The sequence below is a fragment of the Podarcis gaigeae genome (assembly GCF_964106915.1).
Source record: "Podarcis gaigeae genome assembly, chromosome: 8".
Lineage (NCBI taxonomy): Eukaryota > Metazoa > Chordata > Lepidosauria > Squamata > Lacertidae > Podarcis > Podarcis gaigeae.
The window spans coordinates 269,505-278,462 of record NC_139684.1 but is presented as its reverse complement, the minus strand read 5'-3'; the positions used below and the strand labels follow the sequence as shown (position 1 = coordinate 278,462).

General features: G+C 52.0%; 1 protein-coding gene across 1 annotated transcript; it reads right to left on the bottom strand.

The window, feature by feature from the left end:
• Nucleotides 1-449: 449 nt before the first annotated feature.
• Nucleotides 450-1,766, bottom strand: TCIM (transcriptional and immune response regulator). Its single transcript, XM_083752321.1, has one exon. It carries the CDS (start codon nt 1,628-1,630, stop codon nt 1,343-1,345), a length of 288 nt encoding a protein of 95 aa, XP_083608447.1. The 5' UTR covers nt 1,631-1,766; the 3' UTR covers nt 450-1,342.
• Nucleotides 1,767-8,958: the final 7,192 nt, after the last annotated feature.

Here is an 8,958-nt window from a genome sequence, read left to right as displayed (position 1 = left end):
TACATTAACTACGGTACTTTGTACAATAAAAGCTGAAAAGATCCACTGATAAAATTCTGCCTCTGGGGCCAATTACCTGAATGCATGGTCACCTGGAACAGTTTGCAAACTAGAAACTTTTACCCCTAACCTCTGGTGCACTAAGGTTCCTGATGCTTCTCAATAGTAAACAGAATGTGCTTTGCACATGCTCAGAGGCACTCCTAGCTCTGTTCTACACAGTATTTCAGAGCTAAGCCCTAGCACTGTAAATAAATTCTAGGATTAAGCTCTGGTCCTAGATGGGAAACCTGTGACCCTCCAGATATTGTGAGACTTCAGCATTCATCACCCCTAGCAAGCATGGACAACAGTTGAGGGAGTAAGTAAAAAGGGGGCAGAGAATGTAGGTGCCATGGATATGCCATCCCTATTTTTGGTTGCAGTAAAGCATTTCCAGCCATGAGCACTTATACCAACTTTATAATTTATTTGCTCTGAATGTGCAATAAATCAATGGGAGCATTACTTACAGCATTATTATAAAATATCACCATAGCTGGTTGCCAGTTAAATTCTTTACAAAAAGTAAAAAAAGTAAAAAATGCCATTGATGCAAAAAAAGAACTCAATGTTCCAAAGAGAATTTAAGTCTGTTCAATCAGTTCAGGACAAAACTTTACATTTAAACAAAAACAACAACAAAAACATATTTCGTGCAATTAGTTCAACAACCCACTTCTGCTTGTAAAAGTCATTGTAAGACTAACAGAGTTGCTTCATGCATCCTGAAACAAAGTTTGCTCTGTGAACTGCACGTACTGTGAACTGCACGTAAACAAAAGAAAGCACGTACTTTAAACACTAAGATGGTGTGTCTTTTCAACAAAAGCAAACGGGCAGTTACTGATCATTCCCCATTCCCTTTTGTTCCAGAAGAAAGCAGGGAGCTCTTCTGGCTTATGGAAGGCTTTGCACATTCAATAAAGAAGTGTCAGGACAGATTGCCAAACAGACAGCTAAGAAGGAAAATAATCTAGTCTCTCATTAGCCAGGAAAAGTTGAGTCTGAACCAGTGACTGTTTCACCGCCTGCTCCATCCCCGTGACTTGTGGCTGGATTTCTCAGTTGTTCACAGGCCGATTCCCTTACTCACTCCAGCATGCAAGTTTGAGTCAACCAAGGAAGTCTTTTGCTGTGAACTTTGAAGTGTGCAAAAATGGGGCTGAATCCCCCTGACTGATGTTGCCAGCATCTCTTGCCACACCAGTTTCAAAGCAGCTGGAGGTGCTCTTGTTCAAAAGTGAGGAGACTGGCTGAATAACTTTGCTCCTTTCATCCCGTCCTCTCTTTTAAAGGAGCTTCAGTGGACTTTGATGGTGTGTTTCCCAAACTTCAGGAACTGGAAGAGTTTCTCCCTTGTCCTCTGCTTCAAAGCCATGAGCAACCTTGCTTTCTCATCCAGGTCTTGGTCGGTGGCCAGGATGATCTTGGCCCTTTCCTCTGCTTTCTGGTCCCCTGAGTCCCTGAAGAGCTTCTGCAGTGACTCTTGATCCAGGCTTTCAAAGATGTCGGCCACCGCTTTCTTGCGCAAGGCCGTGTCAAATCGATAGCCGTGGACAGAAGGACTCACCCGCAAGGAGCTGGACATGCTGCCCACCTGAGGGTTCCTCGTTGCTTTCGCAGATGTCAGAGGCAGCAACGGGATTTGCCTTGGAGTCTTTTCCTGGAGCTCCTGCAGAGAACTCTCAGTCTGGGCAGGGCTATTTAAAGGCAATTCTGAGCAAAACCTGAAAGCAACGCTGAAGGCTCAAGTTACAGCAATGACATCAGACTGTGAGCTCAACGCCCAGTAACCACAGAGGCCAGATTAACAGTGAAATTGCCGGGGTCTCTTGTATTGTGACTGCTCCTTCTGCAATGAGGCATTGCTTATCAAATATAGGTACAGTATTTGGTCTGAAGGTTTTGGTCATTTTTTTTCAGAGTATTTAGTTAAGAGGCACTAAATCAAGGTAGGCTTGTGAAAGTGATTTAAAAAACAAATCTATTTTATCCAAATGTTAACATGAAACATGGGCATAGCCAGGGGGGCAGCTGCCCCATCAAGTAAATAAATAAAAATAACTAACTGACCATTTGCATTTAAGATAGTTTGGTTCTCCCCCCCCCCCCCCAGTGCCTACCTCCCCTAAAATAAATTCTGGCTATGGCCATGACATGAAATGTGTTATCACCATGCCAAATGAAGACTAGGCATATGCATTTTAATCTGCATCACCCCCATGTCCTGTTCAAGCTGCATGAAGGTTTATAGTTAAACACTGATTTCATAATATATTTTATTTATAAATGTGCTTTTTAAAGCATGCTTTGATTATTTGTGTGTGCCAGTAACTGCATGAGAACCAGTGGTGGCACCAGAAAATATTTTTGTGCATTGGGGAGGCACAGAAGAGTCAAGGTAAATTTCTAGGTCCGTGAGATTTTCTCTGAAAGAAAAAGATTAGTATGACTTACCGTAAGTCTGGCAAGTGTGGGGGGAGAACTTGTCCCCTGCCTTCCCCCTGATGTTGCTCATAATAAGAACATTTAGGAAGTGTGAAAACCAGCTGATAATTGTGTTCCAATGTGCATATTATGAAGGATGCACACACCCAGTGGCGTAGCGTGGGTTGTCAGCACCCGGGGCAAGGCAAGTAATTTGCGCCCCCTAACACGTGGATTTGCGCCCCCTAACCCTAACCCCCAGATGTTGCGGCCGGCCCCCCCCCGCACCCCCCACACTACGCCACTGGTTGCATTCATGCCACCTTGAGATTTGTTTGATTATTGTTCTCATTTGACACCATCTATAACTTATTTTTGGCCCTTCTTACTGATATTTGGGTAGAATAATAAACTGTTTCGTGTTTATGTCCCTGTGCATCTGATTAAGAATGAACACAAATGGCCTTGCAAAATGCAGGCTATAAGAACCAGAAGACAAGCTTTATTTCAGACAGCAAATATGACTCAGGCACCCAACAGACCCCTCCAGATCAGGAAAGCTGCATTTCGTGGAGTGGTGGTGATGTCGGGAGCAGAGGCATAGGGGGGGAGCAGAATCCTTTATTTGCCCACTATTTCCTTGCTGGGACACAGGTGGTGCTGTGGCTTAAACCACAGAGCCTAGGACTTGCCGATCAGAAGGTCAGTGGTTCGAATCCCCGCGACAGGGTGAGCTCCCGTTGCTCTGTCCTTGCTTCTGTCAACCTAGCAGTTTGAAAGCACGTCAAGTGCAAGTAGGTAAATAGGTAAATAGGCGGGAAGGTAAACGGCGTTTCCATGCGCTGCTCTGGTTAGCCAGAAGCGGCTTAGTCATGGCGGCCACATGACCCAGAAGCTGTACACCGGCTCCCTCGGCCAGTAAAGCAAAATGAGCGCCGCAACCCCAGAGTCAGCCACGACTGGACCTAATGGTCAGGGGTCCCTTTACCTTTTTATTTCCTTGCTGCAAATTGTTCCTGCTGGAATTGGCATTCTGATACACACGAGGTGTAAAATCCAAAATGGCAGGTCCTCAATTGACAGGAGACATGACTGACCAGAAAGTGAGCTGCTCTGAGACCCAAGGGGAAGCACACGGAGATCCATTCATTTATAATTACAGAATTTATATTTATATCCTCCAATTGGACATGGGCTGTAGCTCAGTGCTAGTGCATATAATGTACGTGTCTTCCAAAACAGCTCCCACCCAGAACACCTGAGGGTCATCCAGCCCTGATGGGGCCAGGCTCAGGTTCTTAGGCAAGGTTGCCTGTCAGAGCTGCCTCTAGGGCCCAGCTCACAGAGCGTGCGACGTACTGCATCCAGGTCCACCGTGGCTGAGGCGCATGCCCACGCTTTCGCTGCGAAAATGTGCTTGGCTGCCGCCGGTGCCTCTGCCTCGAGATACTGCGGCTTCCTGGATAGCGCATCCGCCATGACGTTGCTGTCTCCTGGGATGTATTCTATCCTGAAGTCGAAATCTGCAAAGAACTCCGCCCAGCGGATGTGTCTCTGGTTCAGGAACCGCGCCGTGCGCCAGTACTCCAGGTTCTTATGATCCGTGCGAACTTGCACTGTGTGTTGGGCTCCGATGAGGAAGTGCCGCCACGCCTTGAAGGCTGCATGGATGGCCAGCAACTCCCTGTCCCAGATGGTGTAGTTCTGCTCCGACTTGCTGAGTTTCCTGGAGTAGAAAGCGCACGGTCTCCAGTCCCCTTGCGGATCTTGCTGCAACAGGACTGCCCCCACGGCTCTGTCGGAGGCATCCGTTTCAACCCTCATGGGTTTGCTGGGGTTCACATGTAGCAGTTGTTCTTCGGAAGCGAAGAGACGCTTGAGTTTCTGAAAGGACTGCTCCGCCTGCTCCGTCCAGGTGAACTTCTTCTTCTTGGAGCTGAGGGTGTCCGTGATGGCCGCCGTTTGCATAGCGAAACCCTTGATAAACTTGCGATAGAAGTTGGCGAAACCGACAAACTTCTGGACCTCCTTCCGACTGCGCGGGCTCTTCCAGTCCAGCACCGAGCGGACCTTGGCGCTGTCCATGGCGAGTCCCCTGTCGGACAGCTTGTAGCCCAGGAAATCCACCTCCGTCATGTCGAACTGGCACTTCTCCAGTTTGGCGTAAAGTCTGTGCTCCCGTAGTCTCTGCAGGACCTCCTTGACATCTCTCTCGTGAGCCTCCTGCGATTCCGAGAAGATTAGGATGTCATCCAGGAAGCAGACGCACTTCTTGTAGAGGAGACCCGCTAACACGTGATGCATGAAGGCTTGGAAGCAGTGGGAGCCATTTTGTAAGCCAAACGGCATAACTCTGTATTCATAGGTGCCCAAAGGCGTAAACATGGCTGTCTTCCACTCGTCGCCCTCCCTCATGCGTATAAGGTTGTATGCCCCTCACAGATGGTGAAGATGCGACCCTTCCTCACCGTCGACAGCAGGTCGTCGATCTTGGGCATGGGGAACGCCGTGGGCTTCGTCCTCGAGTTTATGACCCGGTAATCAACTACAAGCCTCTTTTGGGGCGTGTCTTTTTTCTTCACAAAAAACACGGGGCTGCCCCCCACTGCTTTGGATTCTCGGATGAATCCCCGCTTCAAGTTGTGGTCTATGAACTCCCTGAGTTCCTGCAGTTCATCTTCAGACATGGAATACAGTTTTCCAGTCGGCAGCATCGCCCCTGGCAGGAGGTCAATCTTGCAGTCGTATGGTTTGTGGGGGGGTGGTTTGTCCGCCTCCTTCTCGCAGAAGACCTCCAAAAACCCTCTGTATTTGTCGGGTACCGCTTGCAGCATGCCCAAGTGTAACTGTGGTTCATCTTCTTGCCCCTCATCTTCCTGGGTAGGCAGTATGCAGTTTGCTGCGCAGTAGGAGGAGCTGAAGGTCAATTGGCGCTGGTACCATGCTAATGCCGGACTGTGCCGGTCCAGCCAACTCATGCCCAACACTATGGGCGTGTCAGACAGGTGGGTGACGTTGAAGCTGATGACTTCGCGGTGGTTTCCAATTTGCATCACCATTGGCGGCGTCTGCTGTACCACTTGTCCCCCCAGTAGCTCTCTGCCGTCGACTGTCACTACTTTCAGAGGCATCGTGGCAGGCAGGAGCGCTATGCTATGTTGCGTGATTAAATCCACTCCTATAAAGTCTGCATTGCTGCCAGAGTCAATGGTAATAGGGACTTCCATGGTGATCCCATTGGGAACCTGGAGTGCTGCGGTGAGCTGCACCACTGGTTTGGGTGGGAGGGGGTCTGTGGGCTGTAAGATCCCTGGGGACTGCTTCACTGACTCGTCTGGCTGGGCCCCAGTGCCTCTGATTCCAGCCAGACTCCATCGTTTCCCTGCTGTGGTGCACTCTGCTGAACTACTTCTGTAACTGTCGCTCAGGCTGCAGTGTGCTTGACCAATGCAAAAAAGCGGGAGTGATATTGCCTTACAGTGGCCCTGCCTTGTTTCAATCCATGTATCTCTTTCCTGGCGACATCTACATCTATCGCTGATAAAAAAACAAGCATCCATCGCCTTAAGGAAGGCTTTTCGCATCTTGGAGGGCTGGGTCCTTATCTCGCCACAGATTGCGCAGCCACGCTTTAGCGTCTCCGTGGAGATGAGTTAGTATGAAGCCTACTTTCTCCTGCTCATCTCTAAAGTCCTTCTCCAGCAACTCTAGGGCGAAAACCATGTCTGCTCTGAAGTTAGGATACTGCTGCAGATTCCCATCGAAATGCGACACAAGGCTGCCTCCTCTCTTTCCCAGCCCAATCCCCTCTGGTCTGGTTCCCGGCGCCCCCTGTTTAGTCAACATTTCCAACCTGATTTGCAGATCCTTGCAGGCAGAAGCTGATTCGTCTTCTCTCTTCCTGGATGCTAGTATTTCCACGTTAAGTTGTGTCACTGCGTTTTGCAGGGCTGTTATTTGTTGTTCGGTATTCATCTTGTCCTGCCTTCATGAGCTCGCGAAGCACCAATCTTCGCCCCTCGCTGCGTCCACTCACGTTGCGAGGTTCTTTAGGAGACGGGATTTACTGTCAGAGCTGCCTCTAGGTCCCAGCTCACAGAGGACCAACGCCAGGCTGATGTAATGTACAAAAGTCTTTATTGAAGTTTAGTTTCCATTTCAAAGCCAGAGCGTGCAGCCCTAAGTCTTAGACCTTAGATCGGCGAAGTCCCGTCTGAATCTCCTCCCCTTCCGCACCAGTTTAAGATCCTAGCCCTGCTCCACCTTCTGCGCTGTTCTCTCCTCCTCTGGGTCCTCCTGCCCACCGGGGCATTGCCCTTTCTGGACTCCTCCGACACTGAGTCGCTTAGCTCCTCCCCCTGCCTCCGGCGGGCTTTAGGACCCGGTTCCCAATCCTCATTCTCTGCTGTCCCGCGCTCCTGTACATTTGAACTTGTTTCTCGCGCCAACCCAGTGACCTTTCTCCTAACCGTTACACTGCTTCTATCACTGCTTCCCTCTTCCGTGACACTGGCCGGATCTGACTTCCCCTCCGTTGCCTGACTCTCCGATGGAGGCGTGGTCAGCTCTGCCTCGTCTCCTCTCCCTGGTGGGGAAAGCACTGGCCCCGATACCTGGGACTCTTCCCCCCCACTCTGCTCTGGTGGGGAAGCTGGTCCTGATTTCCAACTACTGCTCTGGGAGTCCCTGCTGCCCCCTTGCTCCTGGGGCGTTCCCCTTGGGAACCCCCTGCCCCTGGCCACTGGCGCCCCCTTCTGTGAATCTTCCGATTCGCTGGAGAGGCTCATGGAATCCCTCGGACCACTGTCCCCTCCTACGCTCCCCTCGGATTCCTCCCCCTCCCCCTCGCTCTCCATCTCCCCTCTTCCCTGTGCCTCTGCTCCTGAGCCCCTGACATTGCCCATCAGCATTTCCTTGGGTTTCGCCCCACCTCATTCATAGCCTTCATTGTTGTAAAGGCTTTTATCCTAATCCTCTCTTTACTCCTAAGGGAGACTCCTTGCCCTGCTTCCCTGGTTCTTATTGACTCTTGATTTGTTTCCTGAGGGTTGCGGGACTTGCGTCTGTCACTCTCCAGCCAGAACACGCCTCTGCAATTGTGGGATCACCTTGTGCCACTTACATATATTCTAGGATCGCAGTGTTGGCTATCCAGACAATCCGGAACCTCGTGGCTTTGTTTTAGCGAGAGGAGGAAGGCTGCCTTCTGCGAGGGACAACACCCCCCCCCTTTATAATCTAATTCAGTTAAAGCAGAAGGAACCTTTGCCAGTTCTCCCATCGCGGGAGGGAGGCAGATTATTCCCCCCCTCCTTTTCAGGTGGGCTGTTGATTGATTGCAAATATTGCTCCCTTGCCCCCTTTGAGGGTTTCAAAGTCCATCAAAGGGCGGCTTACAGGCATCAGGCCATTAAAAACAGAGAGCGGAGGGTGGGCTAGGAGCCTTGGATTTTTATAGTACTAAAATCAGCCTTGCCCTTTGGGCATTGGGGAGGCTTCGCCTGCAGTCTCCAGATTCGGGCCCCCTTGAAGGAGCCGCCAAGCTCTTCGCTGCTATACCCGCCCTAGACATGTTTCAAAAATTGAATATTGGGAAGGGGACGAAGCCGGGAAGAGACTTTCTTCCTCCACTTTGCCTTGGGTTGGGCAAGCGCCATCTCCCCTCCAGAAGGAAGCGGGGAGCCCGGGCGCCTCCTGCCCCCCCGGCTGCCCGTTGGCTCTCTCGCGCAGTCCCGGCGGGTGGGCGCTCTGCACATGCTTGCGGAGCCTCTTTCTCAGCTGCGCGGGGCTTCCTTCCCTGGATCTGGTTTTCGTCGGAGGAGCGAGGCCGCGGCACCCGCGAGCATGTGCAGAGGGCCGCGGAGAGCGCGGGCAGCCTTTCCCCTGCGCGACTCCGCCTCCGCCCGGGGTGGCTCCCCGTCCTGGATCCCTCCCCCGATGGCCGGGAGGAGGCGGGCAGGCGCGCTCGGCCATGCCTGGCTCAGAGGACCAGCCTCCCTCGATGGGGCGCTCACGGGGAGGAAGGAGCGCGGCGCCAGCGCTGTCGCCGACTGGACGGCCGGCCTGGATCTCCCAGGGGGAATTGGCGCTCTGCATGTGCTCCGGGGCCGGCTGGCCACTGCGGGGAAACTTCACGCACCGCTTTCTGAAGTACGGGCGACGCAGCCTCTGCGAAGGGCTCGGCGCCGTCGGAAGAGCCCTGCGCGGCCCGAAGCTTGCTGCACTCCCCCAGATAGTCCCTCCCTCGCTCTCTCTCCGCTCCGCACAGTGGGCGGCGGCCCGGCAGCTCGGATTCGCACAGCCAGCACTGTGAAAGAGAGAGAGTGAGCCAGGTAGGGGCAGAGAGCTGCGAGTGCGCCCCCCAAAATGTTGTGCCCGGTGCGGCTGGCACCCCCTGCACCCCCACGCTACGCCACTGCACACATCATGTCATTTTATACAGTTAGGGGATTACGTTCCTATCTCCCGTGCATGTCGGCAAACATGGGC